Source organism: Salvia splendens, chromosome 12 (assembly GCF_004379255.2).
Source record: "Salvia splendens isolate huo1 chromosome 12, SspV2, whole genome shotgun sequence".
Taxonomy (NCBI): Eukaryota; Viridiplantae; Streptophyta; class Magnoliopsida; order Lamiales; family Lamiaceae; genus Salvia; species Salvia splendens.
In genome coordinates this window covers 15,002,899-15,030,700 of record NC_056043.1, presented here as the reverse complement: position 1 = coordinate 15,030,700, position 27,802 = coordinate 15,002,899, and the positions used below count along the sequence as shown (strand labels likewise).

Below are 27,802 nucleotides of genomic sequence, written 5' to 3'. Positions count from 1 at the left end.
TGGTAATCCTTTTCTTTCTTTTTTTAATTGAGTATTCCCTCCGTCCCATTGAATTATATGACTCACTTTTCATTTTAATTTGTCCAACCAAGATAACTCATTACTAAAAAGGGAAACATCTTTATCTCTACTTTATTCCCTCTCTCTTACTTTACTATCTCCACTTAACACACAAAATAAAGTTGCATGAAAATCCATGCCGCTCAAGGAAGGGATCATCTTCCTTGGGACGGAGGGAGTACAATTATAGGGCTGACAATTTTTGACACGGCACGATAACACGACACGAACTGACACGAAATAATTAATGGGTTCGGGTCAGAGCTTATTGGGTCCGTGTCCTTATCGGGTCGACCCGTTAAGGACACGAAAATTTCGTGTCATGTTCGTGTCGGGTTCGTTTTATCCGTTAAGAAATAATATTATAATATTATTAATTCTTATTATTTTCATTTTTGTTGGATATTTGTTGGATTTTGTTACTAAGAAATTATTGATGTTTTTATGTTTAGATCAGATTTTGTAATTAGCAATTGGATGTTTTTAATAGGTTTAATCGTTATCAGGTCGTGTTGTTATCGAGTCGTTATCGTGTCATCTCATGTACGTGTTGTTATCGTGTCGTGTTGACCCGAAGTGGTTCGTGTCGTTAATGGGTTCGTGTCGTGTTCGTGTCTGAGGGTAGCGGGTCGTGTTCGTGTTCGTGTTTGGGGTTTTCTTAACGGGTCATGTTCGTGTTTGTTGTTATCGTGTCGTGTTGTTATCGTGTCGACACGATAACGATCCGACACGTACGATTTGCCACCCCTAAGTACAAAGTGCTGTGAAGAGTTTGAAAACTCGTATGTTTTCCGGTAAACTTGTTTGGTGGACTACCAAACAGAAAAACAAGACATGAAAGTGGGTGTTTTCATTTTTCAATCTATTCTTTTAACCAAACATACCAAGCATGGGAATGCATATTTGGAACACCAATATGTCTGATTACAATGGTAGTAATCCTTTGTTCTATAAAAAATGATTCAATTTATTTTTTGGATGATCCCAATTAAGATGACTCATTACTAAAAATAGAAACATATGTATTTCTACTTTAATCTCTTCACTTAACAAACAAAATACAATTATATAAAATCATGTGCCGACTAAGGAAAAAGGTTATCTTCCATGGAATCGAGAAAGTATCTTTTTTCACTTTGTGCTATCTACAAAAATTAATTTTTATTTAGTTATAGAATATTTATTTAAGCCTGATTTTCCACTAACCACGTGTCAACCACTATTTTTCATTATCTCTAATACTTTATGAGTTTAATATTAAAATCCGCATTTATGTATAAAGAAATTATTTTTTCATAAACAACACTTTACTTGCCAAACTCATTCATTCATACATACATACCTTCATTTTTTACGAAAAGATATTATCGATTTATCATAACTTCATTTTAACCACCTTTTTTATCTTTTACCGACGAGTTGATAATTGAAGTGGTTTTGGAAAATTGAACCAACTCCAGATCGCATGCGCTTTTTGATCGAAGCCGCAGAGATCTCTCTGTAATCCTCTCCATCGGCTTGCGCAATTATCTTCGACCACATAACCAAATTCGCATGTATTGTTGCTTGTTGAAGAAAAGAGAATAAAGAAAAAAAAGCAGACCTTGCAGTTACTCGCCCGCCAAAAACCGTTTTTTTTTTCCATTTCATATTTTTGCCCCCTTTTCCAATCCACCTACAGCGATGAAAACCCTAATTCTGTTATCGATTGCCTTATTCTCTCTCTCCGGAGACATCCTCGCCTTGCAAATCCTCTCCAAATCAAAACTCGAAAAATGCCAAAAGGTCTCCGACTCAGACGATCCCCTCAACTGCACTTCCAAAATCATCCTCGACCTGGCCGTTCCCAGCGAATCCGTAAGTCTGTTTCTGCACCTTCTTTATTTCCTCTCTCACCATCTTTGTTTTTTTAGAGTGGGAAGGAGGCGTCGATGGTGGCGGAGATAGTGGAGGCGGAGGACAATTCCACAAATTACATGCGTACTCTTCGGGTGCCGCCGGTCATAACCATTCAAAAATCCGCTGCTTATGTGCTCTACGAGTTGACATATATTAGAGTATGTTATAATCATATTCTTATTCTTTGATTGTCTACGTTTTTCCTATTAATGGATTCTACTCAATTTTGTGAACATAAACATAATGAGGTAGTGGAATCATTTTTCCTGTATATTTGTCGCAGGATGTCGCGTATAAGCCCCAAGAATTTTATGTTAAAACACGAAAATGTGAGAGAGATGCCGGAGCAAATGTAGTTCAAATGTGTGAGAGGCAAGTGTACTTTTTGATGAGCCTTCCGCTTCAAGTTTTTTCAAAATATAGCTTGTACTTTGTAATATTATGTATGCATGCGATCTCATGTCACCTTGTAGCCTTTCAAGTTTCTAAACTTTTGAATCCAACTCTTCATTTTGATGGTATATTGTGTTTGAAATGATAATTTAGGTTGCGAGATGGGGATGGTCATATTATTGAGTATACTCAGGTATTGTTTTGAAAGTATTAACCCTTCTCCTCACACTAATTATCCGTTTTATGATCGCATTATCGTTCACTTCACTCTGAAAAAAGGTAACTGGTAAAATTTTACAAATGCGAATAGCATACATACAGTTTGTGGAAGTTTCTGATGATTGTAGAGGTTCCCGGAATAATGTTATGAAAATGATCTTAATGAACCAGTTTTTCCATTTCCAAACAAGTATAAGCATGCAAACCTACTTATTAGAGCCCTCAATCTCAGTGTTTCAAGCAATCCCTTAGTCTTCATAATCTACACACTTGCCCTTGCTTTTAGTTTTCCACTCTTAAATAAAAGTGCTTTATTGTTAGATTTAACTTCTACACTGTTCCAACTATCTGGGATGAGCACACATACATATATATAAACTTCTGGACTGTTCCAATATGATAGTTTTTCAAGTTTCAATTTTCTGGTGCGTCAAAGTATTCATCCCATGAATCCCTCCAAACATATTGATCACAAATAAGCAGAGTATGATAATATATTTCCTTAACTAGTTAGAAGTCTGGCAGAAGAAGTTGTTTAGCCGCCACTTAGTGCTTAATACAGCAAATTCTAACCTTCATAAACTACTTCCTTGACCAAAAAATCTTTGGAGATAGCTTTGTGAGTAAAGAAAGTTCAGAAAGGGCTGGTAAAAGTCAATTTTTCTTTTTAAATTTATTCTGAGGAATTAATGAAGGGCATTTAGAAGTTTTAATTTAGGATTCTGGCTTCATTGTTGACAATATTGGAAGGACATAAAGATAGAATATGTTAGTATATGTTTATACTGATCAATGTCTTCATATACATTCGCCAATCTCCATACAGGTTTCAATATCTAGGGTCTTCCAGAATTTCACTAGATTTCCAGTTATTGTTGTAGTCCCTTTGGCTTCTCCTATTATAACATGAAATTATTTTCCGTTATGCATAGCCAACTTGCTGTCCTTGTGGAGACCAGCGCAGGGTCCCATCATCTTGTGGAAATTTTTGTAAGTTTATTGTACCTGTATCAAGTCAACATTTGGATTCTGTTTAAACTGTTATGAAGTATGGAGTGACTTGCAGTTTAATTGTTTAGTTGACAAATTGGTAAAAGGCAAGGCAAACACAGCACACTGTCTTCGGTTTACAGATGATTGGTAAGGTAACTCTTTTTGGTATTCTTTTTCTTCCAAGGATTTTCATGTCAACTGCAAAAGTGAGACAAGCTATACACTATCTGAAATAGGGGTTTATCATTTGCAACTTATAAGTTTGTCTATGTAGTGTCCTAAATCCATTGCACCAACTTTTTATGTCATTTAAATAATAAAGTTATGAGTTAATAGTGTCATAGGTTTTAGAGAGAGTGCACTTCATGCATACACTAGATGTAAAGTCACGGTAACGAATCTTATGATTGATGCATATCTGATCCATTACATTCACAAGTTGCACTAAATATTACCTTCTCTCCCTTCAGACGTTCCATTTTTCTTATTATTATGTTGGTACCAGGTTCCATGTGTATGGTATTGCACAACACTCTGTTGGATTTAGTATTCGGATTGAGGTTAAGACAGATTCCAAGATATCGGTACACCATTTTTGTCTCATCACATAAGTTCTTACTGCGTTTTGTGCATGCTTGTCATACTTCTCTAGTATTCCTTCTCTTTGATTTAAAGTAGATTTGAATAATAAATTATGCTTATTTAGGTTAAGACAGATTCCAAGATATCGTTACACCATTTGTCTCATCACATAAGTTCTTCTTACTGCGTTTTGTGGTATTCCTTCTCTTTGATTTGAAGTAGATTTGAATAATATATTATGCTTATTGTAGCCTTGTAGGATAAATATCAGCATTTGTCTCCCAAATTAGGCTGCTCATTAAGTTACAAATGCTGAAGCAAGTTGGGGAAGCAATGTATGGATGACTAAGTTTTGCTATAAAGTGAATTATGGAAACACATATCTAGACTGCTATATATTGGATTAAGGTAACATATCATTGGTAAAATACTTACATGCTTCTTATAAAAAAAATTTATGCCTCTTATGCAAGCGCAAACATATGCTTCCCAATAATTTAGGAGGAAGAGAGCATATCTCCCCTTTATTTTCCTCTTTGACCTAAACCGAAGTTGGTTATAAGTGATGAGAATTCCCTAAGGTGGGTAAAAATACATACATGGTACAAGCTAAATATGTGCCTTACAACTGCTGGTGCTTTATTAATTTATCTTTTGATGCTTCGTTTCTGCACCTTTAACTGATCAGATCCTAATTTATCATCCAAACAAGAACTAATTTGGGGCATTGTTAGCAGGAAGTTATTGTGGGTCCTAAAAACAGGACTGCAATATCTGATGACAAATTTTTGAGGGTGAATCTGGTTGGGGATTTTGTTGGATACACTGATATTCCGTCATTTGAAGACTTCTTCCTGGTTATTCCTAGAGAGGTAGCTGTCTGGTGCTCTATTCACATTGAATGAACGCTGTGTACTTTTCAATTTCTACAAAGACTATTATATTTTAAGTGACATGCTGGTTTGCAAAAGCTGTTATGAATTGGATTACATCATAATAATTCTTCAGTTTCATTATATAGCATAAAGATGCCTCAAAATTTGAAGGCCAGAGTCATAATTCAGTTGATAAAGCCTAATTTACCACTGAGTTAGGAAAGTAGCACAAATTTCTGATTCTTTTTTTCCCTATCAATTAAGGTGTTAAGGGTTTCATATTTGAATCATAATCAATATCTCCTCTTATTGAAGGGTGTTCCAGGTCATCCTCTAAATCTTGGAAGCAATTTTACAATGTGGATGCTTCTTGAACGAGTCCGTTTTACATTAGATGGTTTTGAATGCAACAAAATTGGTGTCAGTTACGAGGCTTTCAACATGCAGCCAGACTTTTGTGCTGCACCGTATTGGAGTTGTTTGCATAATCAACTATGGAATTTTTGGGAAGTTAGTATCTAGCCCGAATCCCTCTGGCCATCAAGTGTCTTATCTCCTGCATCTTTGCATATACATTTCTCTGTTAAAAAATTAATCATCTAATTTCTTGGTGAGCATGGATGGAATTGTGTTCTCTCATGTGTTGGTGAGTCAGTGTAGTTTCTTGGTAGTCTTACTTGGATACAAAAAATGGTCAGAGGAAACAGCATTTATCCTTTACTAGTTTCTCTCTTCGATAGTATAGCCCCACCGATACAAAAAATGGTCACAGGAAGCTTTCTTCACTGAAGTATCTAAATTACCTGCTTATATGCATTGAGTAACTTATGGCGTGAGTATATGTAGTCTTGATATAAGAGTTCTGTCAAGGATTACAATCCAACTGAAATGACACTTTTCGATATTTTCAGGCAGACCAGAACCGAATTAACCGCAATCAGGTTCCTCTTTATTGTGTGCAAGGAAGGTTTGAAAGGATAAATCAGCATCCAGTAATGATTTAGGGCATACTTACGTTATGGATATTGAAGAGTGCATCACTGAAGGCCTAATCACTTTATATAATCTACAGGGTGGCGGAAGTCATGCATTTTCAATAGGGATAACGGAAGTTCTTAACTCAAACCTTTTGATCGAACTGAGAGCTGATGACATAGAATATGTCTATCAAAGGTTAATCCTCATTATGTCCTGTTGTCCTCTCTCCCCCTGTTTCATGATTACAGAAAATGTATGATTTGAAATTTTGAATCCATAAAAAGAAGGGGAGTCATCTGATGCATTTTCTTCCATCTTTTAAGCAGCAAAAATGAGGCCCACCTTCTTAATTTTCTACTGTGATACATGTTTAAAGACTGATCAAGTCATACCTTTTGCAGGAGCCCTGGAAAAATATTAGACATAACTGTACCAACTTTTGAAGCCCTGACACAATTTGGTACTGCAAGAATCAAAACAAAAAATATTGGTGAAGTTGAAGCATCCTATAGCCTTACTGTAAGATTGGTGTAAAAACTAAACAGTTGGACAACAATTTCAAATGATCACTTTTACTGAATAGAGATAACACAAAATTATTTTGGGTTGACTTGAACGAATGCCATGTTAAACTAAGAGTTTTCTAATTACGGAGTATATTTTTATTCAAGGGCTTCTTTTTGAAATCCTTCATAATGTTTTAAACGTGAGAAAGCTGGATTTTCATGGAAATAGTGTTCGCTTGTGCTCAAATTTACATTATTAATTGATTGGGCTTTCTTGCAGTTTGATTGCTCATCTGGGGTGAGCCAAATGGAGGTATGTTTAGGTGTCGCTACTCTATGATCATATAGTATATGAACATGAAAAGAGATAGTAATTGGTAATTAATCATGTTATTTGTGATAGCACAGGAACAATTCTACATAATGAAGCCGAAAGAAGTAGTAACCAGATCATTTAAATTGTACCCAACTACTGATCAAGCTGCTAGATATGCATGCTCAGGTATAGTTGTGAATTGGTTTGAGTAATTTATAAACCTGATGCTCTATATATTTTACTTTCTTTAACCATATAACTAGATATTGTGAATATTGAATAGATTCCTTTTACCTATGGTCTGATTACAGCCATCCTGAAGGACTCCGATTTTAGTGAAGTTGATAGAGCAGAGTGTCAATTCACTACTACAGCTACTATTCTTGATAATGGATCACAGGTTTGGTCGAAGTTCTATATTAAAATACCTTAGAAGTAATGGTGGAATTGTATGAAGTTGACAAAGAAAATGACGATTTATTGAGTTTTCTTCTTCCCTCTTAAAAAATTTCTGAAGAAATAATCTAAGTTTGTATAACAATAATCTTGGAGATTCATATTTTTTAACCACCTATCACAAAAGCAGAGTTTTTTCAAAGAGAATATGATAGTTTTTTAACTTTTCATACACTTACGCAGTTCATTGGTTTAGGAGACCATAATTTTGTTAAAAACCTTGTACTCTATTAAATTGAATGTAGCAAGAACAAGAACATTATGCGTAGCTAATGCATGATAACTTTACTTTTTTCTCAACAACTTGATGCTGGCTGTCAAAGTTTTATAGGTAAAATATTCATGATTGAATGGATTTGGATTCTTCAATCTAACACCATTAATCATGCTCGATTTTGCAGACTCCATTTAAACCTCCAACGACCGGTGTAAATGGGTTCTTTGAATCCATTGAGGAGCTGTGGAATAAGTTTTGGATCTTCTTGGCAGATTTCATTACTGGAAAAAATTGCAGGTGCTCTCTTTTCCTAACTAGGAAGAGTCAATCTTTCAAATTCTGAAAAATATTATTACCAGGTTATTTGGAGTTCTTTTTTACAGGGATTTTTAAAACTTATTTTTGTAGATAGGTTCTCTCTATGTATTAGTACTACATTGTTTTTTTAATTTTTCATAAAGCCATTAGTAATATTCTTTGAAAGATAACAACAAATGGATAACACCGGATGCAGAATTTGTACATTATGTATTATGTCACTTGCATACTTTTACTTGTGTCATCAATTATGTCTTCTTATCACTGTGATGATACCATTTCTCCATGTGATCTGGTTGTGTTGACTTTCATGCCACAAATTGCGCTGAAAGTTTTAAGTTGGCACCTAACAGTCACCTGTGATTCGTGGCAAGCAGGAAGAAGTGCTCCGGTTTTTTCGACTTCAGCTGCCACATTCAGTATATCTGCATTAGTTGGATGTTGTTGTTCGGTCTGTTTCTAGCGATCTTCCCTACAGGTACCACCATAGTTGTGAATTAATTTTTTTCTGAAACATGCCACGACAGAAGGTTTGAGTTAGTGAGATGTCATCTTTTCCGAGAATGCAGCGATTGTGCTTGTTTGGCTTTTACATGAGAAAGGGCTGTTTGATCCTATATATGACTGGTGGGAGGATCATTTCTGGAATAGCGAGGAAAGAGATCAACATCCGCGGAAGCACTATAGAGATGATCTCATTCACCGGCACGATAGGAAGCATCAACATCACAAGCGGGATGCTCAAAGGAAGCGAAACAGTCGTGTTGATCATAGGCATAGAAGCAGAACCGAGGAAAGTTATTATCCGCAGCATGTTCATAAGGACAAACACAGGCATACGAGACTCAAGGGTTTGAGCATATTGGAGGAAGAGGATAGAGTTAGGCATCATCATCGCAGAAAAGGCAAAATTCCTCCTGGGTATGACTCGAGATAACTATTTAAACAAACGAACACCATTCTACTTCTAATGACTGGACTTGATCGCAGTGATAGTAATACTTCAAGCTTGCATATGCATGTATGTTTTTCACTTAATGTATCTCTCTACACTTGCTACTGTATGTTACAGTTGCATTGGTATGAAATTGCTATGTCTTTTAATTTCAATTTTGGGCGTTCTATAGTAGTAGAATCATTTTTCCATTTTGAGCGTTCCATAGTAGTAGAGTCATTTCCTTTTTTAGTAAAAAATAACACATTTTGCCACTCTTATGTTTTTAGTAAAAAGTAGTAAAAAATTGTCTCCACCACTAAGAAATGAAGGAAGTACTATTTAAGAAACAGATATTTGGCAATTCTTTTCCTTTTCATTAATGAAATTTAATTTTAGTGACAATCTTATTTATTTGAATAAAATTTGGTGTTAGATAACTTGAATAAAATGGAAAAAAGAAGATTATTGTTTGGGGACAAAGGGAGTAGTGATTAAGGATTTTACTTGCTGTACTTTGTTCGCCCCAACAGAGAATTGCTAAGAAGTCACGTAAGGGTGTCCACAATAGTGGAACAACCATGCCTCGTCATCACAGACATGCCTCAGTCACATAAAACTTGTCCAGCCACGCCATACATAACCACGTCTCACAATTTTTGAATTAGAATGGTTACTTGTATTTTGTTACTCCAGTAAGCAGTGTAGAAAGACAGCCATTTTCAATTACAATTTCGCATGCCATGAAGTTTCTTGATGCACTGTTGTGTGTATTCCCTGCAGCTGCAGTGCCCACATTATACAATACATGTTAGGCAATCTTGCCTCCTATTAGAAATGGGCCACTTACCCCTTAAAAGGCCTTATAAGGGGGAGGGTTATCCACACTTATATAGATTAGATGAGATCTTCACCAAGTCGATGTCGATGTGGGATCTCCATGTGTTGAATTCAAGTGAATTCCTATATCTGGAAGGGTCAAGGTGTACAGCTGGAGGGCATACTATATTAGCCAGCCTCATTGTTTCACTGCAAAACAATTAACTTGATGGCCAAGGTGAGTGCCAAGGACGTTGTTTGGAAGCTGGCGAAGAGTAGCACGAACATGAGGTCTAGAGCTATTGAAACACGCTTGTCGTTAGTGTGAGTGTGTGTATAATAAACTTCTAGATCGAGCTGCCAAGTCCAATGAATCCACTAAACACTAGGTCTAGGAACTCAAGGCGACGCGGAAGACTCTGTCGATGGACACACAAACTCTCGCGTTCAAAGATCCCTCAACCCGTTATACTATAGACTAGTATAGAGAAGCAAATGGTCGATCCCACGAATATGGACACGTAAGAAAGCATCTAGAGATTTTTGGTTAGAAAACGGCTACTGCCACGCAAACTTGGGTTGAGATATAACTACTTCTAGACCTAAGCACGAAATTAAACATTAGACCTAGTAAACTGTAAACAGCATGCAGACATCGAACATCCTTAGATCTACGTAATTTTAAACTTACTTCCTAGACCAAGCAAACAATTACCAACTATAGCTAAACAGAACGCAAATAGAAGTGGGGACCAACTTCCAGAAATATCAAGTACGGAAGAAAAGCTGCAACTAACAAACTAAGAACCTAACTAACAATGACATGCATAACTTCAACTGAATCAAACACGAAGATGAAGAAAACAGAGCACATACCGGGTTTCGAACAAAATGTAAAAATTCGGACGTCGGAAACTTGCAAACAACCGGAAATAAAACAGATCTACGTATACTAGGCGGAATGAAATGAAAATACGAAAGCTAGGCATAAATCTCAATCACTCTTCAGATCCAACGTCGGAAACTCAATCCACTCTGGATCCAAGCAAACCGAACCCAACAGTAACCAAAATCAACTCCATAGTTCCCGATTCACCCAGATCTACTTCGATCAACACTAGATTCCAACGATTCCACCCAAACTCAGCAACCAACACGAAACTCAAACATCCAACTCAGTAATCACAACAAACTCAAAATAATGAACATCCATAACCAAAACTCAACAGCAGCTCAAATACGGAAAATAGAAATTGCATAAACTAAGGAAATTTAACCGAAAACAGAGCCGAGCTTCGAACGACGAAGCTCGGTGAAATCCTCAGCAGTCACTAAAATAAAAATGGGAAATTGTTTCTTCGCCCTCTGCAAGGACGATATTACACCACAAATGTCGAGAATTAGAAAGCAACAGTGACGGCAAATGTAACCCACTTCGAAACTCTGAAAATCCCCTAAGTATGCAGAAGTGTGTGAGCTAAGAACCAGAGGCCTAAGTTGTCACGACCGCCCTTTAGGGTTAATAAATACGGGCGATCGTGATTAAAAGACCTTAATAAACAGGCGAAGGAAACTAAGGTTTCAATAAAGAGTTTGACCAATAATTAATATTTAATAAAAAGGGCCAAGCGGTTGACATTATCCAAATAGTTAGGTTCAAAGCTAAAAGGTTGATGAGTAAAAACAATGTCTCAGCGGAAGCGTTCAAGAGAAAGAGTGACGTCATGTGTGGAGACACAACGACACTCGTAGTTCACAACTAACCAAACCATGCTTCAATTTTAAATTGCTCAACACCACCAACTGCTCGTCACCGCTCAACCTGCACATAGGGAAAACACATGCAGGGCTGAGTACTTAATATACTCAGTGGGCTTATGCCGAAAACATTTGATGAAAGTTATGTCATCCATACCATAGTGAACTCGAGTTTTACATTTAGAAAAGAAATATCATCGAGTATCACAAAACAATTTCATAGACTGGCCAGTCAAAACAATCTCCCCACTTTCTCATCAATCATTCAATCACATCCTCTTTCCATCATTCAATAAAATCCTCTTTCCATGGTGCGACGAAAGTGTGGCCACACTATTCGCCCACGAGACCGGCCGACTAGCAAGGACGGCTCACGATCTCACCTGTGTACACTAGCCTGATAGGGTTTGCGGCCCTACTCAGACCCGAATTCGTTTAACATAGCCCTATAGCCTAATGGAGCGAACTCACAAACTAGGCATCAGGCAACAATCTTAACATAGCCCTATAGCCTAATGGAGCGAACTCACAAACTAGGCATCAGGCAACAATCTCATCATCAAAACAACATGGCATGACATAACAATTTAAACCACCCTTATTCCACCATAATCATACTTTTGAAAACGTAAAAGAGTTTGGTAAAAGAAAGCCCACCTCGAATGCTTAAAATCTCAAGTTCTCTCTTCCCTTTGGTATCACGATTCACATACGATGATTCACCTTTAACATTTAGATAATATACATATCAACACACTTTTCAAATACATAATTAAAAATGCGTGCATCCTAAGTAAAGTCTTTTATCTCGTTTCTCAATTTTTGATTATTCGGCGGCCACTTACGCCCCTAATTCCTCCATTGGCTCCTCGTATTTTTTACACGATGTCAAATAAATTCACAAAGTTATATAAGCGCTTAACTGAATTATCGCAAGTACTTCCCCTCGCAATTACATTTATTTCAAAACTTGGGGTAAATTAATTGTACATCGAATTATTCCAAGAATTAACTAAATAATTCCCCACAATTAATTTAATTATTAACTCAAAGATTTATTTTATTATTGGCCCAAACTAAAATATCCCCATCCATCTTATTAATCCAATTCAAAATTTGTGAGGCCAAATTAAAGTTGCCCAACTAATATACTCCCATCCTTACTTCTCCTTAATCAAATAAAAAGGCCCAAATTTTTTTAAAAACCAAGGCCCAATCTTTTTTTTTTTAAAACTAAAAAGGCCCAAAATTACTCCCCATACCCCACGCCTCTCTCTATCTTCTTCTCCCTCTCCCTTCTTCTCTCTCTCGACAAATTGCAGACATTCTCAATCTGTCGTCGTCGTCTCCCATCTTACCAGCCACCGCTGCCTTTGTATAGTCGCCTCGCCGGAGCTGGCTACTGCTCCTTTGATTTCGCCGGAAGAGGACGCTGCTGTCGCGCTGCTGTTCCGTCGCCGCCGGGAAGAGCTTCTGCTGGCTGCGTCGTCTACACAGCCGTCGCCGCCGGGAAGAGGACGCGGCTCGCCGATGGTCGTGCAGCCCCGAACATCACCGCAGCCAACCCGAACAGCCCCGCACAACCCCGAAATTCTCGATTTAAATCTTGTAGGTAGGTTCTTACTTGATTTGGTGAAATAAGGTTCAATTCTTTAACACTATCTGTCGATATGGGTTATCTGCTTATGTTGAGTTCTTGATATTGCCCACCTTCTGCAAAAATTTGATCTTGAAAGTTATTTATATTTTGCTAGATATATTTGCAACCTAGACATGGTTATGGTTTCTCTTTGGCATTCTGCCGAGATGAGGAAAGAATCAAAACGCCAAAGATAGGAGATAATAACCCCGAGAATTTTGAGATACATTTGCAGCATTGGTTGCCTTGGTTCGGTTTTACTTTATTTACTTCGATTTTGAGTTTCGATTGGTGCAACAAAGTGATATGTTCTAGCAGGTATTTGAGTTCCAAACTATGTGGTATGCTCTAGTATGATGTACACGATAGGAATTGAAATTGGGAGGAAGTATACCTTGAACAGAATTTGAGAAAACACGCGATAGCTCCGTCTTTCAAGTTTGGTTCACGGTTTCTGCTAGAAGAAGATTGAATGAGTTGGTTTGAATCATGAAAACTAGAATGAAATTTGTGAGATTACCTTGAGAAAATGAAGAGAACGATAGGAGAGAATCTGATTTGGAAATAAAATATATAATAGAGAGAAGGTGGCTAATGGTAGTTTAGGTTTGGGGAGAGATTTATGGGAGTGATGGGGAGGGGCGTTTTATTTTAATCGTGGGATTAGGAGTGAGATTTGAATTCCCTTTTTTATTTTATTTTATATGATTTTGGTTTAATTTGGATTTATTTGGTATTTTATTTGCAGATTACGGAGGAGGAAAAACTCATCGCGGAGGAGGAAAATCTCTACATAATATTTAATTAAACTAGTTAATTTACAGTCCATTGTATTTTATTTTAAATTGTGCAGTCCACGATTTATTCATCACGGACTGGATTTCTATATTATTTATCCAATTTATTCGATTCAGCTTGCGAATCGAGTCCAATATATTTATTCCTCATGGAAAGGAAATTATTTTAGATTCGCGCAGTAATTTATTTCACAAATCTCTAGTCCAGAAATTCCACTCAACAATTAATTCACCAACAATTAATTCACGGACTTCGCAATAAATATTTCATTAAACGCAAGTACTTTAGGGTTCAAAAATTAGGTTTAGAAAAACGGGGCGTTACATCCTACCAACCTTAACAGAAATTTCGTCCCGAAATTTGTTACCCTCAAGTAGAGACTTATGAGTACAAATCCATCATTTTATCCTCATTCTCCCACGTGGCTTCTTCATGCCCATGATTTTCCCAATGTACTTTCACACAAGCAATATGTTTATTTCTCACATTCTAGATCTTTCGGTCCAGAATGGATTGGGGTCTCTCCTCGTGGCTCAAATTCTGGATTCAAGGCGACTTCTTCGAAACGGATCACGTGCTTCGGGTCGAACACGTATTTTCGTAATTGTAACACATGAAAAACGTTGTGCACATTTCCAAGGCTTGGTGGTAGCGCCAACCGATATGCGACGAGACCCACTCCTTCAAGAAATTCATAAGGCCCAATAAATCGCGGCTTCAATTTGCCCTTGACGCCAAATCGTGTTATCCCTTTTGACGGAGATACTTTCAGGAAAAACTTTATCGCCAGCTTGGAATTGTAAGTCGGTTCGTCGGACATCCGCGTATGATTTCTATCTGTCTTGAGCTTCTTTTATCCTTTCTCGAATTTGCCGAACGATTCCCACCATTTCTTCAGCTGCATCGGGTCCAAGTATTCTTCTCTCGCCAACTTCGTCCCAGTAGAGCGGTGATTTACACCTTCTTCCGTATAATGCCTCATACGGCGCCATGTTTATCGTTGCCGAAAAACTGTTGTTGTAGGCGAACTCAGTCAGTGATAGTGCTGCCTCCCAGCCTCCTTCTCGGTCGAGTACCACGACTCTCAACATATCTTCGAGAGTATGGATCGTTCTTTCGGACTGTCCATCGGTTTGCAGGCGAAACGCTGTGCTGAAGTTCATTTTGGTTCCAAGCTCCTTCTGTAGACTTATCCAAAATCTTGAGGTGAATTCTGGGTCACGGTCGGACGTGATAGTCATTGGGACTCCATGCAATCGAACTATCCCCCTCATGTAAATTTGAGCTAGTTTGTTGGACCCATATCTTATGAGAATTGGTTATAAAGTGTGAAGCGTGCAATCTTGGTAAGTCGATCTATAATTATCCAAATAGAGGTGTTCCCTCTCAGAGTCCTCGGCAATCCCGTCACGAAATACATGGCGGTGTGCTCCCATTTCCACTGAGGAATCTCTAGTGGTTGTAATTTTCCATACGGGCGTTGATGTAGAGTCTTTACTTGCTGGCAGACTAAACATCTCTCGAAGAATGACGCTATGTCCCTCTTCATTCTATTCCACCAAAAGGACTTCTTCAGATCTTGGTACATTTCCGTACTTCATGCGCTTCACTCATAATCTCTTTTTTTTGTCCCTCGTTATTCGGCATGCAGTCTTCCTTCGAATGTAAGGGCATTGTAACCTTCTTCACTAAAATTCCCAGGTTCGCCAGTTCGCACTTCTACGTGAATTTCCTCTAATTTCGCATACATCTGTCGTGCTTCAATAATTCTCGACCTTAGATCAGGCTCAACAGCTAAAGTGGCGATTCGTGCTCCACTGTTTCCGGTGCCCTCACCACTTCCAAACGCATCTTGCTGAACTCGCGAATCAAGCTTTCTTCTTTGGTGAGGAAAGTAGCCAGTTGTGAATGGTCCTTCCGGCTTAAAGCATCTGCCACTACATTTGCTTTGTCGGGGTGGTAATTGATGCCACAATCGTAGTCCTTCACCAACTCGAGCCATCTTTATTGTCACATGTTCAAATCTTTCTGCTCGAAGAAATACTTCAGGCTTTTGTGATCCATAAAGATCTCACATCGAACTCCGTAGAGGTGATGTCTCTAAATCTTTAAGGCGTGTACTACCGCTGCTAACTCCAAGTCGTGGGTTGGATAGTTCAACTCGTGTGGCCTCAATTGTCGTGATGCATAAGCAATCACTTTGTTGTTCTGTATCAACACACATCCAAGTCCCACCTTCGAAGCGTCAGTGTATACCACGTAGTTCACTCCAGGTTCTGGCACGGCTAGAATCGGTGCACTAGTTAGCTTTTCCTTCAACAGTCGAAAACTTACCTCACACTCTGGGGTCCAGTTGACTTTTATCCCCTTCTTGAGTTGTTGAGTCATTGGCCTTGCTATCTTAGAAAATCCTTCGATGAATCTCCAATAATATCCCGCCAGCCCTAGGAAACTCTGAATTTCATTAGGTGTGGTTGGTGTTTTCCATTTCTGTACAGCTTCCACCTTTGCTGGGTCTACTCGAATTCCATCTGCGCTCGCTATGTACCCAAGGAAATTCACTTCTTTGAGCCAAAACTCACACTTACTGAACTTGGCTTAGAGTTTCTTAGCCCTTAACGTCTCCAAGGTAGTCCTCAAATGTTCTTTATGTTCCTCCTCGATCTTTGAGTAGATAAGGACATCGTCTATGAAGACTACGACGAACTTATCCAAGTATGGATAAAACACACGATTCATAAGGTCCATAAATACCACCGGGGCATTTGTCAATCCGAAGGGCATCAATATAACTCATAATGACCATATCTAGTTCGAAAAGCCGTCTTGGATACATCTTGTCAGACTCCAATTGATGGTATTCAAATGTCAATTTCGTTTTCACAAAGGCACCAACTCCTCGAAGTTGATCGAACCAATCATCTATTCCCGTTAATTGATACATGTTCTAAAGTGTCATCTCATTCTGCTCTCGAAAATTTATGCACAATCTCAGCATTCCGTCATTCTTCAACAATATCATTGGTGCACCTCGAGGTGGCACACTGAATTTGATGAAACCTAGGGTTTTACAGTTCTTGCAGTTGCATCTTGAGTTCTTCCAACTCCTTAGTCATCATTTTGGATGTTGTCCTAGATATTTAGGGTTGATCATGGCTCCATGTCAATTGTAAACTACGATTGTCTATTTGTCAGGAAAGGTAGTCCAACATGACTTTTCTTAACGATCCTAATATCATGTCTATATAAACTTATTTTGCTATTTTCACTTTCGGTCTACTTCATCAGGATATGAGCATATCACTGAAAACTTATTCCAACATTCCCTCCATTTTCTTCCTATGTGAAGATTCTTATAATAATGTTCCTAATTCTCTACTTCGGTTGAGGAGGTGGTGGGGATACAACGCGTTCTTTCTTTCAATTCCTTTCCTACTCGACATATCTTGATTCGAACGTTTCTTTCTTTGTTGATGGTGTCACCTTGTTAACATGCTCTTATTTTCTCGGCAATTGTTGTATTGTAGCAGTGATCTTTAAATACTTCATTCCTCGTTGCTCACTTAGTTTTATTTATCATCATCGTATCGATCGATCAACTATTTTCACCTAGATCTCTACATCGTACAAGACGATCGGGCACATGTGCCTAAAATTTTCGTACCATTTTTTTTCTCCAATCGCATTATCTATGTACATAGCACGACATTCAATTTCTTGCTCGTTGCAAGCGGTTCGTAAGTGCGAAATATTCCTCGTCTCGTTCTATCGGTCATGTCCACATTTCTGGTTGGTATATCATTTCATCGCGTGTCTGTCTATAAAACTTATTTCCCATGTGTATCTTAAAAGATCAAGCTTTTGCTTTCCCTACCATGTTGCATCAAGAACTCCGAATGTGTATCAAGAACTCAAAATTTAATCAAACAGTGTTAACTTGGATATGGACTGATTTCAAATTATAGCAACACTGCTAAAACGTCTTTATATAGGAAGAGTTTAGAAATCACTCAAGGAAACAAGAATTACAATTTTAGCTCTTTTGCTTTGAATCTCCACACTAACTCACAGCAATTGGTTTGGATTATCCCAACAAAGCTTGAAAGGACATAAGATAGGTCATGAAAATAGGATGAGATTGAGATAGATCTCAATTTCCGTAGTAGGCTACCAAAAAAAAGATAATTCAGTTGTCCGATCAATTTTGAAAGGTCCATACCACAATGGATAATGTCCCAAACAATGTCATGGCCAGAAATGATAAGTTGCATGAGGATTCAGAAATGTAGGCTGTTTCCATGAAGCAACACTAATCATGGTTAAACGAAGACCAAAATATGGAATAATGATATCACATCAATGGATTCACAGGTTTGCAACCAACGTGAAGTGAACTTTTAGGAGAATCAGCTAGATCAAACACGTTAAGGAAAAAGAGAACAAGATAGCCTTAACTTGGTGTTGCAGAAAGAAAAAAAAATCGTTGAGCATGAAACAATGTATGTAGTGAAACTGAGCTAAAAAGAATTTCACTTCTACAAGAAAGAACTTGCCGCTTGCATAGTTACGAAATAAAAAGGTGTATAAAAGTTCCAAGGAGAATATTCCACCCTTTGAAGATACATATATGGGAGATGTGATCATACTGAAGGTCATAACTGCAAACAACTTTAGGAGTGAAGTTCAATGACGGAAGCTCATAAGGTCAAAATATTATCCTTACGAAAGATGAATCAAAGAAGACTACTAATCAAGATGTCCAAAGTTACAAAGGTAAACACTAATTTTCAAGAACTGAAAGGGAGTCATGACTTGATATAGGAAAAAAAATAAAAAAAATAATGGGCATTACTCGCAAAGCATGAGTTAACCAAGATGTTTAAATAGACAAGGGCTCAGGTTATTCAATATATATCGAAAGGAGTTTAGAATCCAAGTAAGTACTGTTAATTTAAAATCATTCATTCTCGCTACGAAGGTCGCACTCCCTAGTCCATTTTTCGTGAGCCTGAACATGGTAACATCGTTCTAAGAAACCTTGGACTCCAAATTGAGATTCATCGTGTCGTTACAACTAATAACAGTAGTTGAAAGCCATATCTTCATAATATTCTTTGCACGTGATAACAGTCATTCTCTTAAAACGTTGTAGTTATACTCGCGCTCTCAACATGTTATAACGGTCATTTTCGTCGCATCGCCACTTTTGACATATAATTGGATTTATCTTATTAGATCGCAGGTATGCTCTCTACCTCCGTTGTACGGTTACCTCATTTTGCATCTCTTCTTGCCTCGAACATTTTCTCGTTTGGAACATCTCTTCAATTTGCACTTCTTCTTTTCTTAAACTCGTTATCATATACTACGTCTTTTTGCATTCTCCTTGTTCTTGTTCAGGGAAAAACAATACTAAATTTGTAATCATTCAATAAAGTTCGAGTTCACACCACATATTTCCGTTTGTCCTATCACTCGGAAAAGTGATATTGCAGTTGTCAACCACTAAATTCGATATCGTTCAATCTAACATATTTCTTAGGCACTCTATGTTCGCATACAAAGTTCATAGCGTCATATTCCGCTCCCACCAACAATTTCATAATATACTTCATACTTCAACGCCAATAGACCATAAATTAATACATGTTTCACACATTAAGCTTGCTCCAACAGTTCGCGTCATTCCAAGAAATAGAAAAAAAAAAAATTTTCTGGGGTCCACCGACCTCCATCCCCACTCTTGATCTACTTGTCTCTTATCTTGACAAAATAGGGGTTCACCCCAACTTTCAGATTCTCGTTCCTTTTTCATTGCTCAGAAAAGCAATAGGTAAGTTTTCAACTTGTAACTACAGTTCGCACAGTCAACTAGGCCTACATCTTAGGAGCTCTAAGTTCACAACACATTTCATCATTTCGTAGATAAAAACTATCACATTAAAAGTCGTGCATACTCTAGATAAACAAGTATTATAACACACAACATTTTCACATCTCAAAGCAAAACACTTTCACACTTTACATTAACATTCAAATTTTTTTTTGAAATAAAATTTTCTTCAAACTCTCACACTATCCTCAAACTTTCACGTCTCACTTTCAACTTTAGAGTAAAGGTTTTGATTCAAAACTCAAAATATACTTGAACATGCACTTTCATCTTTCATGTAAAACAAACAATCTACCGTTCCTCTTCACAACTTTCTTTTTTTTCAAACATCAGCAAATACTCTTCTCAACTTGAAATCGATCCCTCATGGAAAGATTCTATTTCCTCGTCCTTTCTCAAAATTTTTCTCCTCTCTTTCTCAAAATTTTTCTCATCTTCTTTTCTCCAAAACTTTCTCATAAAAGCTTTCTCACAAAAAATATATTACCTCTTTCTTCGCGGTTGGGCGTGACGAGTTGTGGTGTTGGGCCATCGATGTTTATACCTTAGTCAATTAATACAAGAATAGATTTTGACTCAAAAGACTCTTGGGTCCAGAGCGGAAAGAAACTGAGGCTCTGATACCAAACTGTCACGACCGCCCTTTAGGGTTAATAAATACGGGCGATCGTGATTAAAAGACCTTAATAAACAGGCGAAGGAAACTAGGGTTTCAATAAAGAGTTTGACCAATAATTAATATTTAATAAAAAGGGCCAAGCGGTTGACATTATCCAAATAGTTAGGTTCAAAGCTAAAAGGTTGATGAGTAAAAACAATGTCTCAGCGGAAGCGTTCAAGAGAAAGAGTGACGTCATGTGTGGAGACACAACGACACTCGTAGTTCACAACTAACCAAACCATGCTTCAATTTTAAATTGCTCAACACCACCAACTGCTCGTCACCGCTCAACCTGCACATAGGGAAAACACATGCAGGGCTGAGTACTTAATATACTCAGTGGGCTTATGCCGAAAACATTTGATGAAAGTTATGTCATCCATACCATAGTGAACTCGAGTTTTACATTTAGAAAAGAAATATCATCGAGTATCACAAAACAATTTCATAGACTGGCCAGTCAAAACAATCTCCCCACTTTCTCATCAATCATTCAATCACATCCTCTTTCCATCATTCAATCAAATCCTCTTTCCATGGTGCGACGAAAGTGTGGCCACACTATTCGCCCACGAGACCAGCCGACTAGCAAGGACGGCTCACGATCTCACCTGTGTACACTAGCCTGATAGGGTTTGCGGCCCTACTCAGACCCGAATTCGTTTAACATAGCCCTATAGCCTAATGGAGCGAACTCACAAACTAGGCATCAGGCAACAATCTTAACATAGCCCTATAGCCTAATGGAGCGAACTCCCAAACTAGGCATCAGGCAACAATCTCATCATCAAAACAAACATGGCATGACATAACAATTTAAACCACCCTTATTCCACCATAATCATACTTTTGAAAACGTAAAAGAGTTTGGTAAAAGAAAGCCCACCTCGAATGCTTAAAATCTCAAGTTCTCTCTTCCCTTTGGTATCACGATTCACATACGATGATTCACCCTTAACATTTAGATAATATACATATCAACACACTTTTCAAATACATAATTAAAAATGCGTGCATCCTAAGTAAAGTCTTTTATCTCGATTCTCAATTTTTGATTATTCGGCGGCCACTTACGCCCCTAATTCCTCCATTGGCTCCTCGTATTTTTTTACACGATGTCAAATAAATTCACAAAGTTATATAAGCGCTTAACTGAATTATCGCAAGTACTTCCCCTCGCAATTACATTTATTTCAAAACTTGGGGTAAATTAATTGTACATCGAATTATTCCAAGAATTAACTAAATAATTCCCCACAATTAATTTAATTATTAACTCAAAGATTTATTTTATTATTGTCCCAAACTAAAATATCCCCATCCATCTTATTAATCCAATTCAAAATTTGTGAGGCCAAATTAAAGTTGCCCAACTAATATACTCCCATCCTTACTTCTCCTTAATCAAATAAAAAGGCCCAAATTTTTTTAAAAACCCAGGCCCAATCTTTTTTTTTTTAAAAAACTAAAAAGGCCCAAAATTACTCCCCATACCCCACGCCTCTCTCTATCTTCTTCTCCCTCTCCCTTCTTCTCTCTCTCGACAAATTGCAGACAATCTCAATCTGTCGTCGTCGTCTCCCATCTTACCAGCCACCGCTGCCTTTGTATAGTCGCCTCGCCGGAGCTGGCTACTGCTCCTTTGATTTCGCCGGAAGAGGACGCTGCTGTCGCGCTGCTGTTCCGTCGCTGCCGGGAAGAGCTTCTGCTGGCTGCGTCGTCTACACAGCCGTCGCCGCCGGGAAGAGGACGCGGCTCGCCGATGGTCGTGCAGCCCCGAACATCACCGCAGCCAACCCGAACAGCCCCGCACAACCCCGAAATTCTCGATTTAAATCTTGTAGGTAGGTTCTTACTTGATTTGGTGAAATAAGGTTCAATTCTTTAACACTATCTGTCGATATGGGTTATCTGCTTATGTTGAGTTCTTGATATTGCCCACCTTCTGCAAAAATTTGATCTTGAAAGTTATTTATATTTTGCTAGATATATTTGCAACCTAGACATGGTTATGGTTTCTCTTTGGCATTCTGCCGAGATGAGGAAAGAATCAAAACGCCAAAGATAGGAGATATTAACCCCGAGAATTTTGAGATACATTTGCAGCATTGGTTGCCTTGGTTCGGTTTTACTTTATTTACTTCGATTTTGAGTTTCGATTGGTGCAACAAAGTGATATGTTCTAGCAGGTATTTGAGTTCCAAACTATGTGGTATGCTCTAGTATGATGTACACGATAGGAATTGAAATTGGGAGGAAGTATACCTTGAACAGAATTTGAGAAAACACGCGATAGCTCCGTCTTTCAAGTTTGGTTCACGGTTTCTGCTAGAAGAAGATTGAATGAGTTGGTTTGAATCATGAAAACTAGAATGAAATTTGTGAGATTACCTTGAGAAAATGAAGAGAACGATAGGAGAGAATCTGATTTGGAAATAAAATATATAATAGAGAGAAGGTGGCTAATGGTAGTTTAGGTTTGGGGAGAGATTTATGGGAGTGATGGGGAGGGGCGTTTTATTTTAATCGTGGGATTAGGAGTGGGATTTGAATTCCCTTTTTTATTTTATTTTATATGATTTTGGTTTAATTTGGATTTATTTGGCATTTTATTTGCAGATTACGGAGGAGGAAAAACTCATCGCGGAGGAGGAAAATCTCTACATAATATTTAATTAAACTAGTTAATTTACAGTCCATTGTATTTTATTTTAAATTGTGCAGTCCACGATTTATTCATCGCGGACTGGATTTCTATATTATTTATCCAATTTATTCGATTCAGCTTGCGAATCGAGTCCAATATATTTATTCCTCATGGAAAGGAAATTATTTTAGATTCGCGCAGTAATTTATTTCAAAAATCTCTAGTCCAGAAATTCCACTCAACAATTAATTCACCAACAATTAATTCACGGACTTCGCAATAAATATTTCATTAAACGCAAGTACTTTAGGGTTCAAAAATTAGGTTTAGAAAAACGGGGCGTTACATAAGTGCCAAAAGTCCCCGAGCATTGCATGCTCTCTTCCTTATATAGATGCGGTAGGATCTTCTAGAAACCTTCGCAGAAATCTCCATTCTGCCCTTCAGTTTCACGATCCCTCCGTCTAGTCATTTTCCTCCGAATTTGCTCACTTATTCGCCGTATTTGCATGATCCTTGTAATCCATCTTCTTTGTTCCTCGACCTGGCGAATTCTTCTGCACACCTGGCTTAAAACATGTGTTAGACCCTATAATTATATTAATTCAACCCCTAGACCTATGCATGAAATTAGCCTTATCAAACTGCTCACACTTAAACCATGCTTGTCCTCAAGCATGAAAGACAAGAAAAAAGATATAAGGCGAATTTCAATGCACAGTTCCCATGAACGACTCTACAAACAAGACACGAACAAAACACAAACTACTAGACCTAGACATACTACAGACTCACAAAGAGAAAACAATCTTTTAAAGAAAACACAGAGAAAACACAAATGCATGAACTAGCTTCAACTTTTAAGCAGCGGTCCCCACAAATGCATGAACTAGGTCATCTAAGGCATCCTCTATCGTCCTTACTTCATTCAAACCGAATTCAGCTTATTAAGGAAAAAGGCCTCAAAGTTGATATGCATCCTATCTTCAATTGCTCTCACTAAGGGGATCTTGCCTTATTATATTCACTGGCTCATGCGTCACACATAAAGAAACTGAACTTGAACTAAAGACACCTAATCACATAAGAACACAACTATACGACTCCCTCCCCCTCCCACTTCACTCAAGCTTTTCCCCAGGCAATTCCAGTGAAGGGGGGAAACAGGGAAGAACAAAAAAAACACAACAAAACATAAAAAAAACATCAGGAACAACAAACGTGAAAAAAAACAAACACACTTCTCACACTTAGACCGAGCACCGGGCTAAGTGGGAGAAAGTACAACAGAAGAACAACCAAAACATGCCAGAAAAGAAACACAAACTTCTCACACTTAGACCAAAAATTGGGCTAAGTGGAAGAAGATATAATCACAGGCAAATATATACAAAATATGGCATGCTGGGAAAAAGAACATATATAAACGAAAAGAAAGAAGAAAGGATAAACAGAAAAGTAAAAGTTACTTGTTCATGGGGGATTCAATTCGGAGTCTGGCCCCCGCGGGAGCCAGACTGGGGCGGTACGTAGGGTCGGGTCACCTTTGCTTTCTTCCTTGCCTGCGAATTCAGCTTCTCTGTCACGTCCTCACTCGGTTGCTTGGTAAATGTCCTCTTCACAATCAGGGTCTTTGATGCCAACAGGGCTAGCAGGGGTTTAGACGCGGGCGGAGGATGCTGGGGAGGTGCACTTCCTTGCCTTGGCTGGGTGGACACCTTGCTGGGTCCAGTAGGCAGTTTCGCTTGGGGCTCGGAGAAGTTCTCCTTCATCCATTTTGACATCATCATCATTAACTCGACAGCCTCCTTCATCTGACCGCTGTGAGCCGACGACTTCCCCACCAATTCAGTCACACGACCCCGTAGGGCTACCATCTCTTCTCTGACCATCCTGATTTCTGACCTCATCCATCCCACCTCCTTTCTCATCTCCTCAACTTCAATCTTGGCTGTAGACTCGACAACTTCCGGTTCTCGCTTGACCTGGGGTTCCACTCGGCCGACTTCGTAGAAACACATCTCCTTCCCGTGCATATACAACAACCCCTTGTTTAAAAAGTAGTCAACATTGAAGATTTAGGGAGGCTCACACATAACCACCTAAGGGGCTGATTTGGCGATCTTCATTATCGTGTTTCGCTGAAGATAAGCCCCTAAAAGGTGACACGTGTACATGTGTCGGGAAGGATTGGCGGTCATTTGATGGCATGCCTGGGCTAACCAGTAGCCTAAATGCACCCATACTCCCTTAGCCTTGCACCAAGTAAAGTATAAATCTGCCGTTGTCAAGGCCGAGTTGGAAGTCCCCATGAGATTGTAGCTGATGAAGGTCTGAGCAAATCGAACTATGCGATTCTCTATATGAAACCCCTTTGAAATACTTGTCTTAAACTGTCCCACCTCCAGGTGGGTGATGAACTCCCAAGCTGATTGCGGTTTGAACCCAGGCGTAAATTTCGGTGCTCCAACCACCCGATCATTCCATAGCCCCTCACCATCCTCCGTACGCGTAAATAGTCCCATTCGGAGGGACCATTCCGGATACTCATTTTGTGCTCTTCGGTGAACAGACGGAAGGTGATGGAATCGGCGTCCAAGTCAGTGGTTGATTTCATACGGAATGTAGAAAAGAACTCCCGTGCCAGCGCCCTCGGGACCTCCACAGAACTGTGCTTCAACAACCAATCGAAACCGATGGCGTCAATGAACTGCCGGAATTCTTCATCATAACCTATCTCTTTTAACTCCTCGGGATCATATCGTTTGCCAGACTTGGCGAGCTTACCCGGGTCACTCCGTTCTTTGTAGGTCGCCGCCTATTTGGGGTCATCAAACTTCCGCATCGCGTCAAGCAAACCCTTCGTAATCCATACCTCCGCAGGTTCGAAATATAGTTCTCCCTCCTGCTCCTCTTCAGATTCACTAGACGAAGGAGGGCCGGTAGGTTCCTTGGTGAAGGGAACTTTAGTTGGGGCTGGGAGCGAAGCTGCCTCAGACTTGCTTCCTGTGGTAGGCTTAGCCTTCTTGACCCGGGAAGCAGCGGCTTGCTTTCCCTCTCCTCTTCGCCAGGTCTAGGAAAGTTTCCCTTCTCGGCTGCTGTGGTTGCTGGACCCAGCACTTCCCTTGCAGTTTGCTGGTCGGAGTTATCAATTTCGTCCAACAAGCTCCGGCGAGCTTGTCTCCTGGATTCCCGTTTGTCAAACGACGAATCCGTCCCCTCCGGGACATCTGTCAGATCCACTATGAGATTAACCTCGTCCTCAACGGGTTCGTGTACTTCTTCAGTAATAGGGGCATCTGCCTCCCCAGACAACCCAGGGGTTGCCCCCTCAATATAAATAGGGGTTTCCCCCTTAGCAACCTCCTTCTCAGAAATTAGGGCATCCCCGCCCGCCATCCTTTCCGGGGTTCTCCCCCCAACAAATTCTTCAGAAATACCAGGGGTCGCCCCCTCCAACTCACCAACCGGGGTTTCCCCCTCAACCTTATCAGTCGGGGTTTCCCCCTCAGACAACCCAACAACAGAAACAGGGGTTTCCTCCTCAAGATCACCAACAGCAGAAACAACAGGGGTTTCCCCCTCAACAACCGTCATCTGTTCCATCTCCGCAACTAGATCTGCCCCTTGTTCCTGCTCTTCGCCCACCGCGACTTCTTTTTCTGGTTCGCCAGTAAACGAGTCGACTTCTGCATGTACGGTAGATGGTCGGGAAATTTTATCCTCTGGAACTTGCGGCGATGGTGGTGCGGTGGTTGTGGTGGATGTCGATGCGGCGGGCGTGGCCTTCCCCATCATTGTCGTGAGCAGGGCAAAAGCTTTCATTGCCTCCTCCGGACCGCCAAATTTCAGCATCAATTCTGCCATGAAAGTCGCCGCGTTGGAATCGGTAGATCCGGCGGTGCTTCCGGCATTTGATGTGTTCTCCATTGCCTGAATCTGAAAATTCCTCAAAAACTTTGAAAGAATTTACGGGTTAGTGAATGTTAGGTATCGTGAGAGAGAAGAATTGAGGATTTTTTTTGTTTTGTGAGAGAGAGAATTTGTTTTTAGAAGAAATAAGCGTATGGGACGAAAGAAGTAAAAATGGGTAAGGGCGCGTACGGTTTTGCAGACGGTTGCAGGCGTGATGTAAGCAACCGTTCGCCTTCCCATAAAGTAATACTTAAATTTCAAAACTGACCACTTCCCTCCCAACCTAAGTTTTTCTGCCCCATGTAAATGCTACTCTCCGCGATACCACACGTAGGCAAAAACAAACGAAAATGAAACGCCAGACTCCCAGGTCAAGGATTCAAAACGTGACAAAACAATTTCCCTAATGAGTCTGGTGACTCGAAAATATTTTTGGAAGATTAATTTTTTTCTCTTAGTTTGGTATTTTTTTCTTTTATAAAAACAGCTGAATATTTACACTTTCAATTGAGCACTCTCTATATTCCCTGGTTCAGTGAAAAGATACGAAAAGAAACATTCCAATTTACCTGACCCAGGAATTCATCGAGAGTATTCCCCCCAGACCAATTAAGCGATAATAGGGAGTGCGTGTAGTGGCACTTCCTCCACTACACACAACTCAGAATTATCCCTAAAAGTCTTCACCCGATGACCATTAACAAGAAAAGGAGTAGAGTTTAAGGCACTTCCCTGGATCTCCACACGCTTGTCGTTAGTGTGAGTGTGTGTATAATAAACTTCTAGATCGAGCTGCCAAGTCCAATGAATCCACTAAACACTAGGTCTAGGAACTCAAGGCAACGCGGAAGACTCTGTCGATGGACACACAAACTCTCGCGTTCAAAGATCCTTCAACCCGTTATACTATATACTAGTATAGAGAA

The 27,802-nt window shown here is 39.2% G+C and overlaps 1 protein-coding gene and 3 long non-coding RNA genes across 8 annotated transcripts; 3 read left to right on the top strand and 1 right to left on the bottom strand.

The window, feature by feature from the left end:
* Positions 1-1,426: 1,426 nt before the first annotated feature.
* LOC121758619 (protein HAPLESS 2) lies at positions 1,427-8,922 on the top strand. Of its 3 annotated transcripts, XM_042153993.1 has the most exons (18): positions 1,428-1,917; positions 1,974-2,117; positions 2,243-2,331; positions 2,506-2,545; positions 3,504-3,561; positions 3,651-3,711; positions 4,070-4,148; positions 4,884-5,018; positions 5,337-5,531; positions 5,933-6,013; positions 6,094-6,194; positions 6,401-6,518; positions 6,786-6,818; positions 6,914-7,007; positions 7,133-7,221; positions 7,679-7,791; positions 8,190-8,290; positions 8,382-8,922. In XM_042153993.1, the coding sequence occupies exons 1-18, from the start codon at positions 1,744-1,746 to the stop codon at positions 8,747-8,749; spliced, it is 2,073 nt and encodes a 690-aa protein (XP_042009927.1). In that variant the 5' UTR covers positions 1,428-1,743; the 3' UTR covers positions 8,750-8,922. The 3 variants fall into 3 exon arrangements, with proteins under 3 accessions (XP_042009928.1, XP_042009927.1, XP_042009929.1); XM_042153994.1 differs by lacking the exon at positions 5,337-5,531 and having other exon boundaries at positions 1,427-1,917; XM_042153995.1 differs by lacking the exon at positions 1,428-1,917 and having other exon boundaries at positions 2,073-2,117; positions 3,638-3,711.
* A 3,661-nt stretch (positions 8,923-12,583) lies between these two features.
* On the top strand, positions 12,584-13,875 carry LOC121758620. 2 transcript variants are annotated; one of them, XR_006041529.1, is made up of 2 exons: positions 12,584-12,935; positions 13,711-13,875. It is a non-coding gene; the product is annotated as an uncharacterized LOC121758620 (long non-coding RNA). The 2 variants fall into 2 exon arrangements; XR_006041530.1 differs by having other exon boundaries at positions 12,584-13,280.
* Positions 13,876-20,558: 6,683 nt separating this feature from the next.
* Positions 20,559-22,926, bottom strand: LOC121757163. The gene is made up of 3 exons (XR_006041178.1): positions 22,580-22,926; positions 21,201-21,267; positions 20,559-20,606 (listed from the first exon to the last, which is right to left on the bottom strand). It is a non-coding gene; the product is annotated as an uncharacterized LOC121757163 (long non-coding RNA).
* Positions 21,741-23,119, top strand: LOC121757162. 2 transcript variants are annotated; one of them, XR_006041176.1, is made up of 2 exons: positions 21,741-22,158; positions 22,934-23,119. It is a non-coding gene; the product is annotated as an uncharacterized LOC121757162 (long non-coding RNA). The 2 variants fall into 2 exon arrangements; XR_006041177.1 differs by having other exon boundaries at positions 21,741-22,503.
* The last annotated feature ends 4,683 nt before the right edge of the window (positions 23,120-27,802 follow it).

Bases quoted from the DNA above. Each gene is read 5' to 3' on its own strand.
- LOC121758619 (XM_042153993.1), top strand. From the start codon at position 1,744: ATGAAAACCCTAATTCTGTTATCGATTGCCTTATTCTCTCTCTCCGGA. The intron at 6,014-6,093 runs GTAATGATTTAG...TATAATCTACAG, and splicing joins AAAGGATAAATCAGCATCCA to GGTGGCGGAAGTCATGCATT. The intron at 6,195-6,400 runs GTTAATCCTCAT...TACCTTTTGCAG, and splicing joins ATAGAATATGTCTATCAAAG to GAGCCCTGGAAAAATATTAG.